The following is a 25344-nucleotide window of genomic DNA, read 5'->3' as shown; positions in this document are numbered from 1 at the left end:
TTAAGGAAAGATAAGGACCTGCATACAGAGCTGGGTGAGGAACCAAACAGCTAATCTACTGGTAACTGCCCATTGATGGAGAACAATGCCCTGCTTTCTAGAGACCAAACAAATTGGTCTCACCGTGTGAAGGAAAACAGTTTGCTCAGCCTAGCTTGGGAGGGGGAGGGACTCAATTATTTAAAAATGCCCCCACTGAAGCAGCTCTATTCTGCATGTTTGACAAAGGCTCGAAACAAGTCTCAAGGACTGGGTCTTTCATCTGGCAGGTAGGTGGAGCTTTGAACATGCATCCCTTTTATATTGCATTGTTACACTGCTCACAGCAGCAGAACTGGGAGTAAGCCACAGGCTACCTGGGGAATTCTGGGAGCTGAAGTCCACCCATCTTCAGGCAACCAAGGTTGAGAAACATTGGACTGAATCAGCCAAGGCAGATAAGGAAAGAGAAAATACATTGATGAAAGGCTCCAGTTGGACATTACTGTGATAAACCTGAGATTTATGCTGTTTTCCAGCGACTACAGCTGTTCTAAATCTAGTGCCTAATTTAATGAACTTGTATCTCACCTTTGTTATATTTTACAAATAACTCAAGATGCCAAACCCTCCTCCTATTTTCCCCACAACAACCACCCTGTGAGGTGGATTGATTTTGCTGAGAGTGATTGGCTCAAAGGCACCCAGGTTGTTTTCATGGCTAAGGCATGACATGAACTCATGATCTCCTACTTTCTAGACCAAAATGTCTCTTGTGACATGTGAGTGCCCCAATATGGCATGAGTTAAAGGGATAGAATCAAGATCACGTAAAGTGTTAATGCCACTTTATAATGCTTTGGTAAGGCCACACTTGGAATACTGCATTCAGTTCTGGTCGCCACGATGTAGAAAAGATGTGGAGACTCTAGAAAGTGCAGAGAAGAGCAACGAAGATGATTAGGGGACTGGAGACTAAAACACATGAAGAACGGTTGCAGGAACTGGGTATGTCTAGTTTAATGAAAAGAAGGACTAGGGGAGACATGATAGCAGTGTTCCAATATCTCAGGGGTTGCCACAAAGAAGAGGGAGTCAAACTATTCTCCAAGGCACCTCAGTGTAGAACAAGAAGCAATGGGTGGAAACTAATCAAGGAGAGAAGCAACTTAGAACCGAGGAGAAATTTCCTGACAGAACAATTAATCAGTGGAATAGCTTGCCTCTAGAAGTTGTGAATGCCCCAACACTGGAAATCTTTAAGAAGATGTTGGATAGCTATTTGTCTGAAATGGTATAGGGTTCCCTGCCTAGACAGGGGGTTGGACTAGAAGACCTCCAAGGTCCCTTCCAACTCTGCTATTGTATTGTATTGTATTGTATTGTATTAAAACTATCAGCAGTACTGGAGTTTAGATAGAAGTTAGGAACAAAACCTGTGCCAGTAGTTCCTCTATCCTTCCATGCATTAAGTCTTTGTAAAGGAGTCAGAGGCTCCTCTGGAAAAAAAATAGCCACTGGAACTCAGTAATAAATCACAAATGTGTTTACAGACCCTAACAGGCATAGGTCAAAATTAGAAAGATTTGGATCCACCCTGCCCCTACAAGCTTTTAAACTCTAAAAACCTGGCTTTTACTACAAGTTGATCAGTGACGGGCCCATTTGATCTGTAGTTTGCTTTGGTTGTGATATCCATTTCCTTGTTCTGTAATATTCCTTTTGTTTCTTCTTAGGTTGTAATTGTATGCTGCCTAGAATCAGTTTTGAACTGGAGCAGTCTTATCAATTGAAATTATAAATGTAGCCTCTCTGAATTACATTTTGCTCTGCATATTTTTGTCTGATTTACTGCAGATGTACTTATGTTATGTCCTGTATATTTGATTTTTAAAGTTGCATCTTACTTGCCTTCTCACAGAGCTCAAAACAGCTTGTAATAAAATCAGCTCTTTTTATTAATAACTTGAAGGCTTTAAGTGAATTAAACCCAAAGACACACCCCCAGCACTGTTAAGTGTTGAAGATTTGTTAATTTGTACATCGTTGGCACAATATACCTTCTGATTTTTCTAAAAACTCTAGTTTGATGGAATTAGAGGTCAGAAAAACCACTGATGTTAATGGATGAAAGTTATGACTGCCAACAAAATGGCTATGACTTTGGAAATACTTAAAAAAATTATTAAGTATTCTGTTAAGGTATATGAGCTCCTTGAGGATGTCACATCTGTCTTCCTATAAGCCAGGAAATCTTTAAAATGGGACCACATAAAAGGACTAGGTTCAGGTTGTCGACTTACAACCATTCATTTAGTGACTGAAGTTAAAGCAGCATTGAAAAAAGTGACTTATTGCCAGTTTTCACACAAATGACCACTGTAGTATCCCCATGGGCACATAATCAAAATGACATACTGTATTTTACTGTAAGCTATCAAATCATACTAGTAAACAAATAAAAACAATATACCATATTTTTCAGAGTATAAGACGCATCTTTCCCCACCCAAAAAGAAAATCTGGATGTGTCTTATACACTGAATACAGCATTTTTAGCCTGTAAACCCTGTCCCACGTATCCTGTTTTTCGCAAAAATTGACGCGGAGAGGGTTTGGAAGCCTGCGGAGTGTCCCTGGGGGCTGGGGGTGGCAAAAATGAGAGAATGACGGGCCCATATTTCACAAAAATGGGGGTGTTTTTGCCCTCCCCAGTCCCCAGCACTCCGCAGGCCTTCCAAACTCTCTGCATGCCCCATTTTTTGCTCGTTTTTGCTGTCCCCAGCCCCCAAGGGCACTCTACAGGCATCCCAAACCCTCTGCAAACCCTGTTTTTCATCCCCCCAAACCTCCACGTTTTGCTTTCCCTGGCCTCCAGGAACATTTTGCAGGCCTCCCAAACTCTTTGCACGCCCCGTTTTTCACAAAAAAGCAGGGTGTACAGAGGGTTTGGTAGGTCTGCAGAGTAATCCCTGAAGCCGAGGAGGGCAAAGACTTTTTTTTTAATGTATCTCTTCAAAATCTTGATGCGTCTTATACTCCGGTATGTCCTATAGTCCAAAAAATATGGTATATTTATGAGAGTTACAGTCCCCAAGTATGTGATCACCGTGTATAACCTCTCCAGTCAATTTCTGACGAGCAAAGTAATGGGGGAAGCCAGGTTCACTCAACAATGGCATGATTCACTTAACTCAGCAATTCACTTAACTGTGGCAAAAAATTCATAAAATGAGGTGCAACTCACTTAACTACTGCCTTGCTTAGCAATGGAAAGTTTGGGCTCAACCGTGGTAATAAGTCGAGAACTACCTGTAATATTCTCAGTGTTACCGTCTGTTTCTCATAGCCCTTTTCCTATCCAGAAGTGGTGCTGCATTAAAAACACCACTCCCATGCCTATGAAAGGACATCAAGCTATACCAGTGACATAAGATGCTGAAAACGTATTAGAACGATAGGTTTGCTCAGTATAAATAACCCTGGCCAGCCATACAGACGTGAAAACAATATGCACTGGATCTTTCCTTATTGTACTGAGTATATTATTACCCATCAGATTCTTATAGATTCCCATCCAGTCCTATGGTTAAGTACCTTCAGACTCGATTTGTCCTGTTAATCAGACTGTACCTTACCCATTGCCTCAAAAAACAACTACAGGTAGTCCTCAGCTTATGACCACAACTGAGCTCAAAATTTATGTTGCTAAGTGAGAAATGTGTTGAGAGCTTTGCCTCACTTATAACACTAATAATCACTTTTGTTAAATGACTCCCTACAGTTGTTAAATTAGTAACACGGTTGTTAAGTGAATCCGGTTTCCCCATTGCCTTGGTTTGTCAAAAGGTCGCAAAAGGGGATCACATGACCCTGGGTCACTGTAACCATCATAAATATGAGTCAACTGTCAAGCATTCGAATGTAAATCGCGTGACCAGAGGGATGCTGCAATGGTCCTAAGTGTAAAAAGTGGTCATAAGTCACTTATTTCAGTGCCGTTGTAACTTTGAATGGTCACTAAGCGAACTGTTGTAAGTTCAGGACTACCTGTATTTTGTTAGGAATGCTATCTATTAGAGACCAAAGAGAGAACTATAAAATGAAGGGGGAAAACCCCCCAGAAGAGTGAAATATCTTCTAACAAAAAATACAAAAGTAGCAAAAGTAATAGCAGCAGCTAAATCTACTAATAATTAAGCCATACAACTACTTCAAAAATTGCTTCTCAAGTAGTGCAGAAGACCAACCCATATGGAACAATAATGGGAAAGGATTGCAATTTCATTTTTAACTGTGTTTGTGAGCAACAGAAGTAAGAAATCTTTTAATTTGTTTAGATTCTGAAAATCTTAACATTTGATTTAAGAAACCCAAGGACCATTCCCTAACTTGACCCATAATGTAATGACTCAGCAGATTAAGAAAAGTCAAGGTTTGTATACTGCAAAGTCATCTTTTTTTTTCCAATACTGGGTTAAAATTGTTCATTTGGCTTAGGCAGTTTATTTTAATCTTGCTTACTGTAATGGTGCGCTTTATTTGTTACATTATGCTATCTTCATCATTAGTTTTGCCTACTATTTGTTTTCAAGTGGCCTTTAAGTCATATTATATATACACACTGCCTTGATATCTATGAGGAAAATTCAAAGTATTTGTGCACTAAATGCATATGGATTCTTTTAAGAAAGGTAAGGAATCTTTATATATTTTGCATCGAAATATATTAAATACCAGATAGTACTACTTGTAAAGCTCCCATCAAATTACGTAGATTATATGGATCACCCGTCTCACCGATTTCTTTCCATACTTTTATAAAAATGGCATGATAAGATAACACTCAGGTTAAAGGGTCCACAAAAAGACATGTTCGGTATCATCTAGGATTGTAATTCAAGCAATCCTTAATTTCGGAACTGCACCCTTCGGATATCTGTACTAGAGGATAATTGAGTTGAAAGGTTTGTGGAGGAGAGCAAGAATTAATGCTCAGATCTGCAGTTATCATTGCAATTATGTTTTTAATGCATAGGAGAGAATGTGGCTTTAAACTAAACAACATTAACAGTGTCTGGGAAAAGTAGATAAATTGGCCAAGAGTTAAATCCAAATTTGTAACTGCTTCCTTGGAACGAACCCCAGTGAAGCGCCCCAAATGTAAGCAACTGTGGAACACTCAAACACTCAACTTACACTTGTTAACGCAACACAATCGGAGTCAGGTCTGTAACCACACACCCCTTTTGTTACGAAGGAAATTAAAAAGTAGTAGTGCAGGCAGCCAGGCAAGTCCTGCCCAAGTGCAGGGGGAGACAATTTCATGTGTTTCCCCTCCCTCCCCCATCCCATTTGGAGCAAGGATTATCAAAGGAACCAGCTAGCCATCTGAGGTCTGGGGATGTGAAAACAAGCCAGAGCGCACACTTTAAAAAAACAAACAGGAAGAACAGCTTAAAATGGAGCCGATTCCAGGTGAATGGAAAAAAAAACCAGCCCTGAAGTGAATGAAGGGAAAGGATGCCTGTTTTCCTGTGATGCTGTCCAAGGGAGACTCTCGGGGTCTGAGACGATGCGTTCGTACAAATGAGTTCCGCACGAACACACAGGTCCTCCAGTTTCATGCTACTTTTATCTTTTACTGAACAAAAACAACAAAGCTCTTTTGGCAGCCGAATGAAACCAAGATCAGCTTCTGTTTGTGAGGAAACCCCCGGGAAGGATAGGATGAAGCCAGCACTCGCAGGCTTGCATATTCTCAAAGGGCTGCACCTGACAAACGTTGTCTGTTCTAAAAGGAGTTCTCAGACTCTCTCAAAGCTTGCCTTCAACGGTCTTGCCCCCCAGCGCAGCCCTCCCTCCCCCCCCCCCCACAGCCAGAGAGTCTGAAAAGGCACCAAGGGACAGTTGACGTTGTGGATACTGGATACACATGGCCCTGGGTAGGTGGGACAGGGAGGGAAGGGACAGTCTTTTGTTGGCTCAGAGAGCTTCACATGTTGGTGCTCATCCGGGACTGGCTGTTTGCTGGAGTGAGTTCACCTTGGCTTCCTTCTCGTGGAGGAGACTGTAACAAGGCGAGAGAGAGGGAGGGAGGGAGAGAGAGAGAGAGAGAGAGAGAGAGAGAGACCCAAGGCCCAGTAAGCAATCAAATAGGAAAAGAGCTCATCTCCCATCCCACAAGTTGCCACACCAGCAGGCAAGTGAAGGAAACCCCCAGGGAGCCAAAACCAGGTGAATGGAAAAAGAATTAGGGACTAAAAGATTAGATAGCATGGAGAGACATGGTTTTACTCCTTTGGGGAAAAAAAAAAGGACCAGCGGTAAAAGAACCCCATCTTTTGGGTGTCTCACAAAGTGTAACACACAGTTAAGAGAAACTGAGGACTTAGGGCCCCCAAGCAGGAAGGTCTCTTCTAAGGCTGGGCAAAAAAAAATTTGAAAGAAGGGTTTCGTAATGTGAGCAAGCAAAGCCCTCTTCCTCTGAATAGTTCAAGCAGTTATGCCTGTTGCTAGGGTCACACTACTACTTCAAAAGCCGTTCCCAGCCGCTTCTTTCAAATGCCTCGCATAGCCCTCTTCTCTTCCTTCATCTTCCCTGTGGATCTGCCAAGAAAAATCCACTTTTGGATTATGTTCATTTTGTCACTTCCTGCTGCAGGAAGCTCTGTGCATAATATATAATAAAACAACGACATTCATTGCTACCACGTGTACAATGGATTCAAACCTAACATTTCTAAGTGGAGCTAGAGTGATTCAGGGAGTGACCACCACTGTTAATCTGCACAGCAGGCAGAAGCAAAGTTTCTTACCTCCCAATTTATAGGGAGCCACATTGAAAAAGGGCTATTGACGTGAGGTCCACAAGTGGATGGGTGTGTTTGGTTATTGCAGAATAGAAAATTTGACTAGAAAGGCCTTAGGCTTAATGCAGCAAGGCTCTTCTTACATCCGCAACAAAATCTGTACTGAAATAATGTTTCTAAGAAAGTATCTTATCTAACCTGCTTGGGGCCTTCAAATATCTATGCATCAGCTGAAGTCATTCAGGAGATGCATAGGAACTACTTGCCCTGGTTCCGCTCAACAGCTCAGTCCAAATGCCCTCATTTATATTTACACCAACTTCTGATTGATCCTGATTCATGAAGATGCAAACCCCCCCATTTTTGCTCACCTTCACATGGATCTGATTACGCAGGACAGCAGCTCGTAGGATCATAGCTTTGGCGCGACGCTGAAACTCCTTTCCCATGAGCAGGGACTTTTCAAAGGTAGTACTGCGTTGGTCAACCTCTCTGGCATACAAAATCTACAGAATAAGATTAAGTAATAGGGGAGATACAATTCAGAGATGAAGAGGAGCAGCAAATGATGTCTGAGAAACAAAATGCAAAAGCCCCTCTGGTATTTGTTGAGGGAAATGAAAGAGACCTTCAAGTTTCTAGGTTTTATCATATCTCAAGACTTAAAATGGACACCTAACATCAAAAACATCATCAAAAAAGCAAAACAAAGAATATTCTTTCTGTGCCAACTCAGGAAGCTCAAACTGCCCAAAATGCTGCTGATTCAGTTCTACAGAGGTATTATTGAGTCTGTCATCTGCACCTCTATAACTGTCTGGTTTGGCTCTGCAATCAAACAAGCCAAACATTCAACAGATAATTAAATCTGCAGAAAAACAATGGCTACCAATCTGCATTGAGGACCTGTACATGGCATGGGTCAAAAAGAGGGCTGTGAAAATATCTACAGATCCCTCATATTCTGGACATAAATTGTTTCCACTTCTGTCCTCAAAATGACGCTATAGGGCACTGCACACCGGAACAATTAGACACAAGGACAGTTTTTCCCCGAATGCCATCACTCTACTTAACACCTCATCCCCACAATTCAGTCAAATAATTTACTAAGACTGTATTACTATTATTCTTCTCTTCCTTGCTAGTATTTATCTCTCCCCACTTATGACTGTAACCATGTTGCTTGTATCTTTCAATTTATATTGTTTTTATTTGTTTACTAATATGATTTGATAGCTTATTAGCAACCTTGACTATCGCTAATTGTTGTATCTTTTTATTCTTGATGAATGTATTTTATTCTCCTTATGTACCCTGAGAGCATATGCATCAAAGACAAATTCCTTGTGTGTCCAATCACACTTGGCCAATAAAGAATTCTATTCTATTCTATTCTATTCTATTCTAATCTATTCTATTCTATTCTACTCTACTTTACTCTAAATAGCAAAAAGCATCTTCTGAAAATTTAAAAGACAAAAGAATTGAATTCTTTTTACATAGAAATGATTTTTTTCCTTTAAATAATTACTTAAAACCGAAGCAGAGTTGCTGGGTAACTAGGAGTTATACCTTGTCTACAGTATCCAAATTCTTATAATTGGCTAAAATATTCTAGACTGCAGGTATTTGTCAACTCACAGCCAAGAAGTGACTTATGACCTTTTTTTACTTACAACCACAAAAGCATCTCTATAGTCACATGATCAAAATTTGGATGCTTGGCAAATGGCATGTATTTATGAGGGCTGCAGTGTCCTTGATCAGTTTCTACAACCTTTTGACAAGCAAAGTCAATGGGGAAGCCAAATTCACTTAATGACCTTGTTACTAACTTAACAACTACAGTGAGCCACTTAGCAACTGTGCCAAGCAAGGTCGTAAAATGGGGTAAAACTCATTTAACAGCGGCCTTCCTTACCAACAGAAATGTTGGGCTCAATTGTGGGGCCCAACTGATTACCCAAATGGCATAATTACTATGCACAAACAATTAAGTTCATTCTTTCTAGCTACCCATTGGCTTTCAGCAGTGGCCAGAGAGACTTAGGACCACTTGTACGACTGGGACTCACCTTGCTATGGGAGTCTATTCTGGCATTTATTAGCCCCTCTAGGATCAGCTGAGTGAGCTCATCCTCCAGAGCTGCCACGGTAGTGTTGAAAGCGGTGGCCATCTTGCGCATGTCTGCTGACACATAGGGGCTAAAATACTGGGAATAAAGGGAGAAGTCAAGAGAGAGAAAGAGACAGAGAAATATACGGGGAGTGACTCTGCACTGCATTCAGAGAAGGAAGGAACCAAGGAAAGTCACAATTGCAGCCACGGGTAAAGACAGTTACCTGGATAAGGGCCCGGTTTCGTATCTGGGTGTAAAGTGTTCTCACATGAGGCGCCAGGTACATATCCAGTAGTAGGTTATCCTGTCCAGAACAGCAATAAGAATGGACATAAAGCTTTCCAAAGCTTTGCTCTATAAAACAATCATTTCTATAGTTTGCAAAATGTTAGTAGTAAATAGAAAAAAAAAAAAACACTGAATCTACCTAATAAGATTTACTAAGGCACTGCCACATTTCCTTTGGAGTTACCATAACATCCATTAATCTCTTTCTACTATTTTGCTATTAATCTGGGAGAACTGGAAATAACTGTAATAGCAATAGAGTGAATATCCAAAACTATTAACTGTTTCCTTGTTTCCCCCCCGAACAGGGCAGTCTCGTCCCTTACACATGATGGATCTGAACTAACTCTCAAGATAGTACAATTTCAGCCTAATGGTTTTTCATGGACAATCTTTTCCTCTAGCAACATTTGTTTGCTTTTTTTCCTGTTTTTTTAAAAAAGATATTTTATAAGAATCTGTGTATTTATAACAGTACATAGCTATAACGTATTTTTCTATTTTTCAGATTGAGCTTAATATCTAGTAGCTTGAACATTTTACCTGAACACACTGAAACAGTGTAGTTAAGGTTAATGTGCAAGAAGGGGAGAAATTCTTGCACACACACACACACACACACACACACACACAATGACCTGATGTTATCTCTGAAGTCTTTCGCTTAGCCCTTCCTAAGCCAGGCTTTCTGATACTTCTGAGACAAGAGTAGCTTTACCAGGTTAAGAAAGGGTCCTCAAGAGTTCAAATGATGTTGCAACTGTTTTGCAAAACCTACTGAGGAACCCTAAAACTCTAGGACATACCTTCATCTCATCCAGCATCTTGAGACATGAAGCATATTTGGATTCATAGAACTTGAAGATGATGTCACGAACCTGGGGTTCAAGCTCTAAGAACAGTTTGAAGGAGCTGTAGATACAAAGGGAGTCGCACAACCCAAAGTCGAATCATCTTTTATGTTTCTTTCAAAGAGGGCTAACTCTATTCAATGGAAAAGTCATTTTGATTGTGTGATCATTTCTACAAGATTGTGAGTGACCGCTGTCTAAAGAGCCAGAGAGCATGGCAGTGGAAAGGCATGACTGTCTAAAATCTGGACCAGATGTGAGTAAGTCTATAATTCTTCATCCTGCCTTTCTTAAAATTACAGGTAGTCCTTGACATATGACCATAATTGACCAGTTGTAAGCTGAGGACTATCGGGACCAAGGAAAAGGAATCAGAAGAACTTAAAATTGAACATGGTGGATACAAGATGAGGGAGACTACTTAAATCTCTTTCACTCCTGCCATTTGTCTGCTCCCATCAATAAATACACTAACATATCCATTATTATTTAGTTTATTTCATCATCAAAGTTCCACAGATTGTTTTACCTGCTGGAGATGACATTACGTTGCAATTCTTGTCGGTCAAAAGTTGCTAGTGCACACAGTCCACCATATACAGCTACATTGCTAGGAGAGAGCAGCTGGGGAAAAAGAGAGAAGGGACAGCCTCTAAAGAATAGAGATAAAGAAGCCAAGATTGCCTGAATCCTTTCCCTAGATTTCCAAGGAAAGGAAGAGGTGCCTCCCACCCAAAGGAAAAAAAAAAAAACAAGGGGGAAAAATAGCTGATCTCTCCAGATTTAGCTTGGACATGTGGTCTCGTGTGTGCCATTTTCTCCACATTAAACCCCACTGTTTTGCCAGCTCCCATCTCTTCCACATCCTCACCTCAGGGAAGTCACAGTGATCAAATGAGGCCAACAAGAAGCACTTTGCTGCCTGCTTGTACTTCCGGGCAGCTAGTTCAGCCAAGCCTAAGAATGAGATTAAGTTACCCTTTTGTGCAGATGAATCAGAAGAAAGAGAAGGCTGGAGGTCACGTAGAAACCTAAGCCTCTTAAATTAATAATAGTTTCTAGGAATAGAGACTGACTTGGGGAGCTTTTTGCAGTTACAACATTGGGACAGATATTGGAAAAACAAATTGGAACGTTTTGCTAATCTATTGCACTGCTTGGACACAACCCTTCCCAGGAACACTAAGGACGATATCAGTTAAGGAAGCAAACCATTTTCTCACCTGCGGCACATTTCAATTTGGTAAGGATGGCCTGTGTCTGGCTGTCCCGTTCTCCTCTTTGCTAGACAGGGAGGAGGGGAAAATCAATCGATAAGCAATAATATTTCAGCTAATTCGTTCCATTAAGCTTGTCTGAGGGAGCAGTTCTTTTTTCTATTTCTTTTCCCTGGGCACGGATCAAGAGTCCATCCAAAAGGCAGATGGATTCATTCAAAGCTCTAAATAGGGATTGTGTCCACAACACATTAACACGTACAGGTGAAACTTGAAAAATTAGAATACCGTGCAAAAATTCATTTATTTCAGGAATGCAACTTAAAAGGTGAAACTAATATATGAGATAAGACTCATTACATGCAAAGCAAGATAGTTCAAGCTGTGATTTGTCTTAATTGTGATGATTATGGCTTACAGCTCCTGAAAACCCCAAATCCACCATCTCAGAAAATTAGAATGTTACATGCAATCAATAAAACAAGGATTGTACATAGTTTAGTTTAGTTTAGTTTAGTTTATTAGACTTCTAGACATAGAACAATATTGGACCTCTGAAAAGTATAAGCATGCATATGTACTCAGTACTTGGTTTGAGCCCCTTTTGCAGCAATTACTGCCTCAATGCAGCGTGGCATGGAAGCTATCAGCCTGTGGCACTGCTGAGGTGTTATGGAAGACCAGGATGCTTCAATAGCGGCCTTCAGCTCTTCTGCATTGTTCGGTCTCATGTCTCTCATCTTTTTCTTCAATGCCCCATAGATTCTCTATGGGGTTCAGGTCAGGCGAGTTTGCTGGCCAATCAAGCACAGTAATCCCATGGTCATTGAACCAGGTTTTGGTGCTTTTGGCAGTGTGGGCAGGTGCCAGGTCTTGCTGGAAAATGAAGTCAGCATCCCCATAAAGCTCATCTGCGGAAGGAAGCATGAAATGCTCCAAAATCTCCTGGTAGACGGCTGCGTTGACCCTGGACTTAATGAAGCACAGTGGACCAACACTAGCAGATGACATGGCTCCCCCAATCAACACAGACTGTGGAAACCTCACACTGTGCATGTGCACAAGAGCAATACGACATTTGAAGCCCATGTCCAGGATCTGTCTGTGTGTGGTGGCTCTTGATGCACTGACTCCAGCCTCAGTCCACTCCTTGTGAAAGTCCCCAACACTTTTGAATGGCCTTTTCCTGACAATCCTCTCCAGGCTGCAGTCACCCCTGCTGCTTGTGCACCTTTTTCTTCCACACTTTCCCCTTCCACATAGCTTTCTATTAATGTTCTTTGATACAGCATTTGGAGAGCATCCAACTTCTTTTGCAATTACCTTTTGAAGCTTTCCCTCCTTATGGAGGGTGTGAATGATGGTTTTCTGCACAACTGTCAGGTCAGCAGTCTTTCCCATGATTGTGATTCCTACTGAACCAGACTGAGAGACCATTTAAAGGCTCAGGTACCCTTTGCAGGTGTTATGGCTTAATTAGCTGATTAGAGTGGGACACATTAGCCTAGAATATTGCACCTTTTCACAATATTCTAATTTTCTGAGATTGTGGATTTGGGGTTTTCATAAGCTGTAAGCCAGAATCATCACAATTATGACAAATCACGGCTTGAACTATCTTGCTTTGCATGTAATGAGTCTATCTCATATATTAGTTTCACCTTTTAAGTTGCATTACTGAAATAAATGAACTTTTGCACGATATTCTAATTTTTCAAGTTTCACCTGTAAGCCAATGAGGAAATGGAATCTCTGCTTCTTTTCACAGGGGAATCTGAACCTCATGTCTACTTCCAAGTTCATTGTTAATTAAATAGCTCTTAACAATCCTTCTACAATTTAAAACAGTACACAGTGCCACAAAGGTACTATAGAGGACTATATTTTATCAGGAGATCAAAACAGGGCAGCTAAAGTCAAACAAGGAATCAGCATGATCTAGCTAGCATATGGCTACTTCCAAATTCCCATTTGCTTGGGAAAGTGACTTGACTCTATCATTTGGAATGTCTTGCCACAGGCAAGATGGAGAAGAGTTAATTACCTCTGCAATCTCTGGCGTGGATTCTGCTTTGCTCACGTAGCTCAGGACGTGGGACCAGTTTTGAAGATAAACACTGACCTGCAAAGAAACAAGTCCAGACGTAGCTGAGCAACCCATTAACTGACTCGTTCTATTCTGTCCCCCTATTAAAAGAGGTAATTGTGAAAAGAGACACCTTTTAGGGGGAGTTGCGGTAGCCTAATATTACTGACACAATGAGGCCTCGTGAAAACTACTGATGGGAAGGTTTATAAGTTAATTATGAATTGGGGAAAAAAGCTCTATTCTGAACAGAGATTAGATTCTACCATACTTAGTCTCCCCTCTCCGAATAAAGAACTGCTGAGATAAATGGCTGTTTACCTTGATAACATTGAGGCACATGTTAATAACATGTTTTGCACTGGTGCAGTAATCACGGGCTCGTGAGTAACATTTAAGGGCATTGCTGAGGTCTCCACAGTCAAGGTAGTGATCTCCCAAGTCATCATGTCCTCTCCTAAAAAGCAGGTACATGTCAGCTATAAATGACTATGCAACAGAAACACATTACCCTAAACACGGTTGGCCTTTCTCCAAAAGGTATAACTACAGGGTTACACACGGCAAAGAACGTTCTTATTTATTTCTGGCAGATACTTAGCATCAACACTTCCATAGAAAACTAAAAATGAGGATCAAGTATGCTTCTTGATTATGCTTTTTAGTATTCTACTACAAAGTCCACTGTGTTTCATTGCTAAACAGATCCATAGCCTCTTCTGAACATTTATTTCCTTGCAAAAGTATTCATAAGCTACCATGAATAATGCCCACCGTTGCTGAGGAATACAAACTGTTATGCACATTATCGAAGTCAACAAAGGTATACTACATGGCGAAGAGTGCAAGATACATGCACTGCAAAATCTGAGAGTGGGAATAAGCAGTAGCCGCATTAGGAAAAATGTGGGTCACCGAAGGGAAAAATTATATTGGGGGATGTGTCTCACACATTACATGTTTAGAACAAAAATAGTATATTTCCCACAACCTTCTGAAGGGTTCACAGAGGAGGGACATTATGGTGGGCCAACTGTTTATTCAATTCTTGGGAATGAGTGAAAAGCAGTTCAATCATTCAATTTTCTTTCTCAAGACACATTTGAGAAATGATCTGTGACTACAGATTATGGAAAGGTTTTTCATGTGAATAGGAAATGTGTAGCATATTCTACACAAAGATTCCTTCATGGTTTTATTCCATGGCAACATGTATCGGAAAACAGTAAATAATAAATTCAAGAACGTGTCATCTGAAGCATACACAGCCCATCAAATGATTGCAGATTACATTTTAAAATGTTTTTCTTAGATTAGCTTTACAAATGTGTAACTACCAACTGCATTTTGTTTTCATTGTTAAGGTCCTTAGTGTCACCTGATGCTTTCCTTGATTGAATTTCCTTTATAATTCTTAAGATCTGTGTCTAACTTTTCCAGTTTGAGAAGAGCTTTTTTGCGTGTAGCCTCAACCCATGCTGTGTCTAGAGGAGGGGGCTCTATCCCACCGTCTGGGACCGCGTCAGGTGTGTTCTGCAGCTCTCTGAAACGAAAACAGTAGATACACAAAGTGTACAGGGACACAGAATCATCTGTTACCTACAGATAGAACAACCTATCTACTGCCAGAATCGACAAGAATTGAGAAGGATCATAGTAATGCATTAGGAGTACAATCAATTGGCTCAAGACAATATTGATATTTTGATGAACTCTAAACTCAGAAACGGCGTTCGACTCATATATAGAACTTCTATAATGCACTGCCACATGCAGTGCTGAATGGATTGATGGAAACTAAAACTAATGATATATAGGAAAACTACTACAGATAGAAAACAAGACAGATCCCTTTGTTCCACGGTTTGAATGAGGAATAGCAATATATCTGTGAATTAATCAAAGAAGTTAAACAAAGAGCCAAGACAATCAAAAGCTGACTTTGACTAACTACATTCTATCTCCCTGCTATGGTAAGCTTTTATTTAAACAGCAAACATTCTCAGATACACTTGATTCTAATGCTTAGTTCATCAAAACACCAGAAAGCAAATGAAAGAGCTCCCTTTCTAATGGGTGAACAAATGGCTGTTAGGATGTAAAGAAGAATTTCAAACCATATGCAAGAGCTGGAGTAAAAAAGATAACCACCTAGATACAGTCATCTGGCTAAAAGGGGGCCTCTCCCATGGGTTTCTACTTTTTATATATACACATCAGTGGTGGGTTCCTGCTGGATCGCACCGGATCGCGCGCGCTCCCTTTCAGCGCTCCACCTGGCTTGCGCGCTCCCTTTCAGCGCTCCACCTGGCTCTCGCGCTCCCTTCCGGCGCTGAAACCGGAAGTACAGTCTTGCCCCGCCCCTGGCGAAGCAACGACGCCTGCCTGCGCTCCACCAGCTCGGCTGGGAACGGAGATGTTTCCTCAGCGGAGCGGAGCGTCTGAAAAGACTTTTCAGGCGCTCCGCTCCGCTGAGGAAACATCTCCGTTCCCAGCCGAGCTGGTGGAGCGCAGACAGGCGTCGTTGCTTCGCCAGGGCCGGGCAAAACTGTACTTCCGGTTTCAGCGCCGGAAGGGAGCGCGAGAGCCAGGTGGAGCGCTGAAAGGGAGCGCGCAAGCCAGGTGGAGCGCTGAAAGGGAGCGCGCAAGCCAGGTGGAGCACTGAAAGGGAGCGCGCGCGATCCGGTGCGATCCAGCAGGAACCCACCACTGATACACATGGTAGTGCAAAATGTCCATGGGAATGAAATTTGGCAGTAATAGCCCTAATTGAAAACTTAAGTGCTCTACCCTCAAATTTCAGTACAGCCAATAAATACCTTAGACAGACTGACTGCAGTCTATCTAAATATAGATAAGGTAGGACATTAGCACAACTTAATCTTTTATCAACTGTTGACTTGGAAGTATAAGAGAATATCTTACAATGAACAATGTTGCCCAGAATGGATAATGGTGAGACGGCTGCTCATTTTCTTCTGAGCTCTCTTCCTTTTATAAGGATATTTATGTGGGCTATTAGCAAATTCTCCAGAGGATCCAGATTTATTTAATCTTTAGTTTCCATTGTCTAAAAGGCAGAATATAATCTCACTGAATGCTTTTAAATTTTGCTATATTAACTACAGATATCAAAAAGGGGTAATTGTTTATTTCAGGGAGTACTGTTTGACATTTATGCCATAGTTTTTTATATCTATTAGATTTTGTGTTAGAAATGATAATTTACATTTCATATTTTGTTGCACATTTGTATAAAGGTTAGTTTGAAAACACCAGAATAATCTTTTTAAAACTTTCATAAGTTGAAAGGCTTACTTTTATAGATTTCATAGCTACAATGTTTATAATGCCATGTGCAATACTTAATTCATATCATTCATATTTCTATTAATGCTTTTATTATATTTAACTGTAATTATGTATGTTGGTCACTAACATTCTCTCTGTCTCTTTCACTCTCTATGTGTGTATGTACACAAACAGAGAGAGAGAGAGAGAGAGAGAGAGAGAGAGAGAGAAAGAGAGAGAGAGAGGAAGGAAGGAAGGAAGGAAGGAAGGAAGGAAGGAAGGAAGGAAGGAAGGAAGAAAGAAAGAAAGAAAGAAAGGCAATCAGGCAGGCAGACATAGGTATATAGTTATAGATATAGATGCAAAGTCAGTCAACTAAAGATATATGTGTGTGTGTGTGTGTGTGTGTGTGTGTTATATTTGTACTGATAAATAAATAAAGGGAGACTAGTATAGATCTATTTCGAGCTAATTAGCTCTCATCAGCTAGCCATACCCTTACTGGTATATATATATATTAGTACTATGCATCCCCAAGAAGCCTCTCAAGACCCTACTTCATTGTATTACCTGGTAGCTTCAGTCAACTTCCGGTGAATCTCCTCATAAACATCCACATTGAATGTTCTTTGGACAAATGAGAGCGCCATCTTCAGGGCTTCCACTCGCAGCTGTGGGCAATGGTCAGCAATGAACTGCAATCTCTCAATCCTCATCAGGCCGCTGTAACTTGCTGCATACTGTTCCAGATCCTGCTCCAGCCGGAATGAAGAGATCATAGATGATAGTGTATACTAGCCCAACTATTAGGCCTCTTATATTTTTAGTCCAAGAAATTTAGAGTAGCCATAGAGTTCCCAGAGGATTGCTAGCTCCAGATGAGGGCTGTCAAACTCCCAGCCTGAGGGGTGGATACATCAGGTGCTGGCCATGCCCACACCCGGTTTAACGAAGGGGGAAAAAGTCCTGATACGTCACGAGACAGTACCCTGACGATATGGGTTTGACACACCTGCTCTAGATTCTAAAGAATACAGGAATTATTCCTTGATATTTTTGTTTCTTAATGACAATTATCCAAATTGTACACTTGATTAATTTTTGCTATATTCGGTAATAAGTAGAACAGGTATCTATGCATCAACATTTTCTGTAGAAGTAATGCATTGGATGATAATCACGCTATATCATTTTTTATCTCCAAAAAGAAAAAAAAAGTAATAACTGGGCTTATTGAGAAAGTTAGTAAAACAATACAGTACCTATTTTACTCCCACAACTTTGTGAGCTATGGTGGGCTGAGATAGAATGACTGACCCAATGCCGGTCAGCATTTGTGGTTAAGGATGAATAGACTTGAGCTAAGATTTTTCTAGTCTTAGCCACATTCTTAACCTCTATACTGTAAAAAGCTCATATGATGATGACACTCCCCAAGACTGCAGAGCAGAGAAGGAAGAACTAGGAGGTACAGTTATCACAGTAATAATTTTGCTCCCTTGAGGCAATAGATATGAAGTTCATCTAGAGCAGTGGGTCTCAACCTTCCTAATGCCGCGACCCTTTAATACAGTTCCTCATGTTGTGGTGACCCCCAACCATAAGATTATTTTATATTTTCTGTATTTTTTCGAAAATATGTTTTCCGATGGTCCTAGGCGACCCCTGTGAAAGGGTCGTTTGACTCCCAAAGGGGTCCTGACCCACAGGTTGAGAACCACTGATCTAGACAATGGTAATTTTATTTCCAATATGGGGTTAATACTGACCTATTTTACAGGGTTATTGTAAAGTTTATAATCAAAAGCACTACCTAAATATAAGAATTTGTTTTAAACTGACAACTCAAGCATTTGTATGAGATATAACAAACAGATAACGCCACCCAGTCTCAAAAAGCTAAGATGGCTGATATTTATAAGAATGGAAGCTGAAAAAACATCCTGGGAGAAGGCAATGGCAACCTATTTCCCTATTGGTGCCACTAAAGCAACACAGGTATCTTCATAAGGTCTCCAATAGTTGACCTTCACTCAAAAGACACTTTACCAACAGAAGAAGAGGAAAATTGTGGACTGTTTTCATTACACAATGTGAAAGAGTTTCTAGCAGTTGTGATTCAGCTCCTTCTCGCCTGCCATTTTAACCGACAATATAAATCAATTTTCCTCTATGTATAAGCAAAGGTTACAAGTAAAACAATAAACAGGTACCATTTGTTTAAAGTAAGGACTAATGGAGAACCTAGATTTAGGAAGGCAATTCTAAGAAGCCCGCTTTGTCATTTTTGCCCTCAAGCACATACCAGAGTTGGGTTCTCCACCACATAGTTGATATCAGGTGCATTTTGCTGATCTTCTTGGGGATCTACATCAATCTGCATGGGCTCTACCGCACCCTGTAACGGCAGAGCATGTGAGTGAAACAGAAATGAGGAGCCTGACGTCCCAGCCCCAAGGAAAAGATTCCCAGGAATCAGCAAGTATAGCTGAACTTGACATTTAAGCAGTGCAGCTACAGCTTAGCATTTTCACTCCATAAAGTTGTTTTCCAGGCCTGCCAGAAATACCACCCTCCCTTTTCCTTGCTCTCAATAACAAAACAGAGATAACTAACCATTTTCTGAACAAAAAAAAAACCAGTTTAATCCCCTCAATTTGAACCAAGTGTATGTACGTATGTGTGTGTGTGTGTGTGTCACACACACACACAAAATCAATGTCTACAAAGTTTGTTCTTATGGTAAGCAAATAGAACAATGTTATACTGGGAAAGAAATTAACAGAATTTAGCAAATTAAATTGGGATATTTTTCTTACTTGTCAGCTTATTATGTAATTTTATATTGTTTCATATAACTCAATAGGAAATTCTAGGCATACTTTTTATTTTCATTCATAATGAATGGAAATAATTGTTAACAAGAAAATCAACTTAAATCTTTATGAATTTTTTTCAGCCAAACCCAAGAGCACATATACCTTATACAGTACTGAATATACTGTTATTTCCACAATACTGCCAAGGTTGAAACATGAAATAATAGTCTGAAATTATTGTTGTGTTGTTTTGTTATTCTGCAATAATTCATTATCCAGGATCAGGGCTGGATTTATAAGTGGACAATTCAGGGAGTTCGCCTGGACTTTTAAACTTTTTGGGAGAGGGGAAGATTGCCCTCATCGTGAATTTTCTCAACAACTGAAACAAAGAGCAGTAATTTTACATGGCCTGAGCAACTGCAGATTTACAATTCCATACATGAAAATGTACAAAGTTATACACTATGGATAAATCAGGCAAGCATACACACTTCAAAAAGACGACTAAAATGCAAAGAAAAGTAAAACTATTCATACCAAAGGGAGCTAAATATGAACCGTGACAAAAGCACAATTAGATCTAAAGCCATGTCTGATGCTCCACAAATGTCATCTTTCACACTTATTTGGTGTAATCTTGATCTAAAGGACATCAGTATCAGGAATCTCCCTAGATCATATCAAAGATCCATTTTTATATACTCTATATTCCGTCCAATTGAATTCCTTTAGAAAGCCCATAAGGACATGAAGGCAAAAGATTCAGGAGAATCTAGGCTTCTTGGAAATTAGACATTTACCAATGTGAAATTAAATAAAATTAGTTTTATAGCATGACAACCTACCCATTACCCATCTTCCTCTGTGGTGTGAAAGCAGGGATTGAATATGATGTAATAGGTTGCACGCTTTATTTATAACAGCACAGGGCAACCCCGTGCCCCAACCCAAAGACCGTGGTGAATCAAGAGGCAAATGCTTCATTGTACAAAATATATGCAATGCATCCTTAACAGATTCCTCTATTTCTAAATCCTTTTTTTAATTGTAAAACAACAAAAGGGGGTTTAAGAGCTTGTCATTTTAAGCAGCATATGAAGGATATTTTATCTCCTTTAATTAGAAAATTGTTTTGCTGAGACATAAGCCTCACAAAGAAAGATTTAAAATATTTGATCCAAAGAAAATTTTATTGCCATTAGATCCTAAGTATGTTCTTATGTGAAGAAATAATGTTGTGAGTCTTCCAGAGTCACTTAGGTGAGATGGATGGCTATATAAACTGAAGAAATAAATACTACTATTGTGACTTTTCACCTGGACCCTATTGTTTCAAAGGATAAATGAAGAGGCTGGACAATAAAATGTTCAATTTCACAGACCCTTCTGTGATTATAAATTAGCTACCTGAACCCACCCAAGGTTTATGGCATTCACCTAAGTTGAATCCTCGTAGGGTATTTTAATTAACCCTATGCCCCAAATGGTCTGGATAATGAAACAGTGATAAACCTAGGCTTCAAATTTACCCCATTTGCAGACATTGGAGCTACCAAATTTATATGAACATTTGAAGATATAGTATCAGGGCCAGATCATTGGTCAATCTATCTTGATAAATTGCAGATTGGCAGCCTAAAGTTCTGCAAATGCCATTAGAAATATCCACTAGTTGGGAAGATTAGGACCGAAGCAGCTAGCCTAGCAACATATGAAAGGCTACAGGTTTCATAACTGTAGTCTTGTCTGGTTAGCCTAAACTCTCCAAAGTCTTACTCAAAACCGTTTGAATTGCCCAAGGTTTTTCCAATTGAGAATCTGCATTCTTTGCATAAGAAAAAATGTGCTCTTTCAGAGGATAGTCTTTTTAGAAGAAATCATAATTTGAGTTCTTTATGATTAAAGTTGGGTATCTGAACATATACAAAGGGCAGACTGTTTACCTATGAATCCTCTTGATTGTTTAGACTTTGTTTTTTGAGTGCCCATCTTTTGTAAACAAGCTTTTTATGGCAAAGTACTATTTTTTTTTAATTTGGGGATGTCTGAATGTCAAATTGGACAGGGCAATATCAGGATGACAACATGCATGGAGTGGTCATCCAATGCCCTCTACGAAGAGTCCTCCTTCTGTCAGTTCCATGACTGTACAGTACTAAACTATGATGATATATTAATGGCGTACTTCAAAACCCAGAAGAGTAAAAAGTACAATTTTCAAAAGAATGATCGGAAGTTTTAAGAGATGAAATATTGTAAGGCAGTCATTTCAGTCCTTAAAGCCATTCAGCTTTTTCAAAATAGATCTAAAAGGGCCTAGCTTTTTGGCTTCACCCATTCTATGGAGTCTCTGAGAATTGCAGAAAGGGTTCCTGCCAGGGGTGCGCATTTACACAAAAATAGATCTGTGCATGCGCACAATGTTAAAAAAAGAAAAAAAAAACAATAAATTTGTGCAATTACAATTGTTCTGTGCATGAGCAGAACCAAAAATCAAGATGCCGGTCCCATAGGAGAACTGATTCGCGGGCATGGCAGCCCTGGGTCACTGCCGGTTCCAGTGACCCAGGCTGCCAAACCACTACTAGTTCAATCAAACCAGTCCAAACCGATAGGACCACCTCTGGTTCCTGCTAGACTGTACTCTTTGCATACACTGTTTTTATTTCTAAGGATTAGAATACTGTGCTTTATTACTCAGCAATTTGCTGCCAAATTTCACCTCTGTGATCTCTGGAGGCCATTAAAAACCAAGCAAAACAATACAGGAGCCATATGCAGTCTCTGGACCATTTATCCCCATTCCAATAAAAGATGGCAAATTATTTCCAAAGAGACAGCCTTCTTCATGCCAGTACCTCATCTGTGCATTCCCTCCCACCCACCATGAAACAAGGGATCCCAAATCAGTCCTGCAGTTTTCTTAGCTTTAGTATAGTTGGGTAATCCTGCTGTTGTGTTAATGTCCATTGTTTTGATTTTAAGTAATGACATTTGTTAAGAAGAAGAAAATAGATAATTCAATGTTGTGTTAACTCCCTTACTTAAAAGTAGAAAAATGTTTAAAATACATAAATTACATACACAACAAAGTAGAGCCATACAACTGCTATGGAAAATTATAGTCTGTCACCCATTGCTTCGAGTCTGCACGCTTTCAACTATTCTTAGACAATGGGAGACAAATATTTTTGCTAGCAGCTCAACAGCATGTAACAAAACCCTTTGTTATTTGAAATGCATCCAATTCAGAGAAAGGAAGGGATTTTGTTTTGGGGTTGTTTTTTTTTAAAAGAGAAGAATATGTCTTAATGTTGATAAAACTTAAGTCATTCTCACTCAGACATCCTTGAGTGCTTTCTCCTTTGAGATACCTCATAAAGTAGGGTGCAGGCTGATAAGCAGGCACTCAGGCTGAAGTCTCCAGATGTACCTGGGAGGAAGAGGTCTGACCTACTGCTGCGGGGAGTGTTGTATAGATCTGTCACTGACGAGGAAGCTGAGCTTGGAACTGAACTATCCCTCATCCTGTCCTGACTCTCTGTACCCCCTCGCCCTGACACAGAGCTCGCCAGCTGCTAAAGGAAAGAAAGGAAGTTAATGCCCCTGCAGTCATAAACAGCTATAATTCATGGTAGGCTTAAAATAATATGAACTGGCTTTCTTTCTCTTTCACATAGGCCTTTATTAATATCCATCTTAAAGTTACAAAGAATTAGCATTTATGTGCCACATTAAACAAGCAACAAATGTCAAATCCACTGGCTTGGATGCACAATTTCCTAAAACCTGTGTTATAAATAGTAAAATCAGAACAGATACATTTCATGCAACTTGTGACACTGCAATTATGAAATTGTGTGCAGAAAACTTTCCATGACGCCCTTAGAGAAGCTGGAAAAATACATGGCATCTCTAAAGTAAGAAAGATGAGGAAGGTTTTTGGGGAGGGGAAAGCAAATTTTTTTTAATTTTTAAGACTTAAAAATTAAAAATTAATTTCCTTAATGTGGCAAGGAAAATGTTTTAAGAGACACTGATCAGGGAGAAAATTGAACATCCAAATTCCTCCCTCTGTTGTCATCTTTCAAGGATGTTGGTTTTGGTCATCAGTTAAAAACAATAACAGAAAGCCAAAAAAAACCTTTGAGAAACAAAAGAGAACTTTTGGGCAGAGGACTGTAACCAGGAAGGAGACAGAAAGATGCAAAAGTTTCTCCATCCTTATTTCTGTCCTGCGATTCTACTATTCTTAATGCAGCAACAATTGTGAAGTTTCCGACATAGGAGATAGAATTTGATTGCCCAAATATCTGTTCACTGGTACTTCAATTTCTCACTACATTTCAGACATCATTTTGATATTTTTTTAAAATCTCCAGAAGCAAATGCACAATTACAAGAGCACAAAAAAGTGTGCCAGTTTATTCCAACTTTTGAGTAGCAGAACTTGCTGGGGCATTGCATTTCATAACCAGGAGATCACACAACTCTTCCTTATGCAAACTGTAAAGGTATAGGTAAAGGTTCCCTTCACACATATGTGCTAGTTGTTCCAGACTCTAGGGAGTGGTGCTCATTACTGCCCAAAGACGTCTCTGTGGTCATGTGGTCGACATGACTAAATGCCGAAGGCGCCCGGAACACTGTTACCTTCCCACCAAAGGTGGTCCCTATTTTTCTACTTGCATTTTACATGCTTTCGAACTGATAGGTTGGCAGAAGCTGGGACAAGTAACGGGAGCTCACTCCATTATGCGGAGCTAGGGATTCGAATTGCTGAACTGCAGACCTTTCTGATCGACAAACTCAGCATCTGAGCCACTGAGCTACCACGCCCCTTATGCAAACGGTGCTAGAGTATAATTCCTTTTCGGTGGTATTTAGGGTAGGACCAGACAGCGGATTGTGACAAGTCATTTATATCTACTTCTCCCACTTATACTGTAGTATCATGGCACAATTCTGGGAGGAAGGAATAATAAAGGCAAAAACAGACACACACACACACACCCCAAACCTAAAAGCGTTCAAATGAAGCCCAACTGCTCTGTTTAAACCGTACAGGGGTATATTCAGTGTTTTTTGGCAGTGGTTTCTCTCTCCAACCTTGTTTCAATTTAGCCTCTGAACGTTTCATTACCAGACTAGGTAGCATCACCAGGGCCACTTTCTTGTCCTATCCCTCTTTATCTTTATCAATGCCTATTAAGGGTTCTCAGCCCGTACGTGTAGTGGGAAACTCCGGACCGACCCTTCGGCTGGAAAACAGTCCCCGAGGAGGCCACCTCTAATACCGCGTCTACACAGAGATCCCAATGAAGAGCAAGGAGAGGAGGGCAGCGCAGGGGGTTGGGCGGGGAAGAGAGGGGAGCAGCAGAGCCAAGCGCACCGGGCGGCAGGGCCTCTCCATCCGGCGGCCACGGCCGCGGCCAACCGCTCGACCTCGGGGCAACGGATCTGTTTTCGCCGCTCGAGGGCCCCCCTGCCTCCCTCCCGCCTGCCTCCGCCGCCTCCCCTCCTGAAGGAGGCAGCCGGGGCCGGGGGGAAGCTTCCCAAAATAACACATGGGCTGATCCCACCGGAGGAGACGCTCGGCAGCCTCCTTCCCGCCGCCGCCTGAATTGCGCCTCGAGCCACCGCAAGACACGCCCTGCGGCCAGGCCTCCCCCCGCCCGCCCCCCCGAGGCGACCCCCTCGAAACTTCCTCGATACCTGCAAATTGAAGACTTGGACGGGTAGCGGCATATTGACCCTGGCACCATGCACCTCCGGGTCACGTCCTCCCCTCCCACTTCCACGTCCGGGTCACTTACGCAACCGGGTCAAGCCAGCGACAGGTAAAGCCCTTAAAGGGACCGTAGCCCCTGTTCTC

At 40.8% G+C, this 25344-nt stretch overlaps 1 protein-coding gene across 4 annotated transcripts; it reads right to left on the bottom strand.

Annotated features, from left to right (window-relative positions):
• Positions 1-4986: 4986 nt before the first annotated feature.
• On the bottom strand, positions 4987-25340 carry GPS1 (G protein pathway suppressor 1). Of its 4 annotated transcripts, none has more exons than XM_081955956.1 (14): positions 25185-25340; positions 18953-19045; positions 17218-17399; positions 14735-14899; positions 13678-13813; positions 13315-13392; positions 11277-11337; positions 10925-11010; positions 10583-10677; positions 10009-10114; positions 9138-9218; positions 8870-9007; positions 7163-7297; positions 4987-6049 (listed from the first exon to the last, which is right to left on the bottom strand). In XM_081955956.1, the coding sequence occupies exons 1-14, from the start codon at positions 25215-25217 to the stop codon at positions 5975-5977; spliced, it is 1464 nt and encodes a 487-aa protein (XP_081812082.1). In that variant the 5' UTR covers positions 25218-25340; the 3' UTR covers positions 4987-5974. The 4 variants fall into 4 exon arrangements, with proteins under 4 accessions (XP_081812082.1, XP_081812080.1, XP_081812081.1 ...); XM_081955954.1 differs by lacking the exon at positions 25185-25340 and adding an exon at positions 22844-23011; XM_081955955.1 differs by lacking the exon at positions 4987-6049 and adding an exon at positions 6420-6588.
• Positions 25341-25344: the final 4 nt, after the last annotated feature.

This window comes from Natrix helvetica (genome assembly GCF_964273705.1).
Source record: "Natrix helvetica genome assembly, chromosome: 1".
NCBI classification, from domain to species: domain Eukaryota; kingdom Metazoa; phylum Chordata; class Lepidosauria; order Squamata; family Natricidae; genus Natrix; species Natrix helvetica.
The sequence above is the reverse complement of the archived record's forward strand: the minus strand, read 5'-3'. Positions and strand labels throughout refer to the sequence as shown.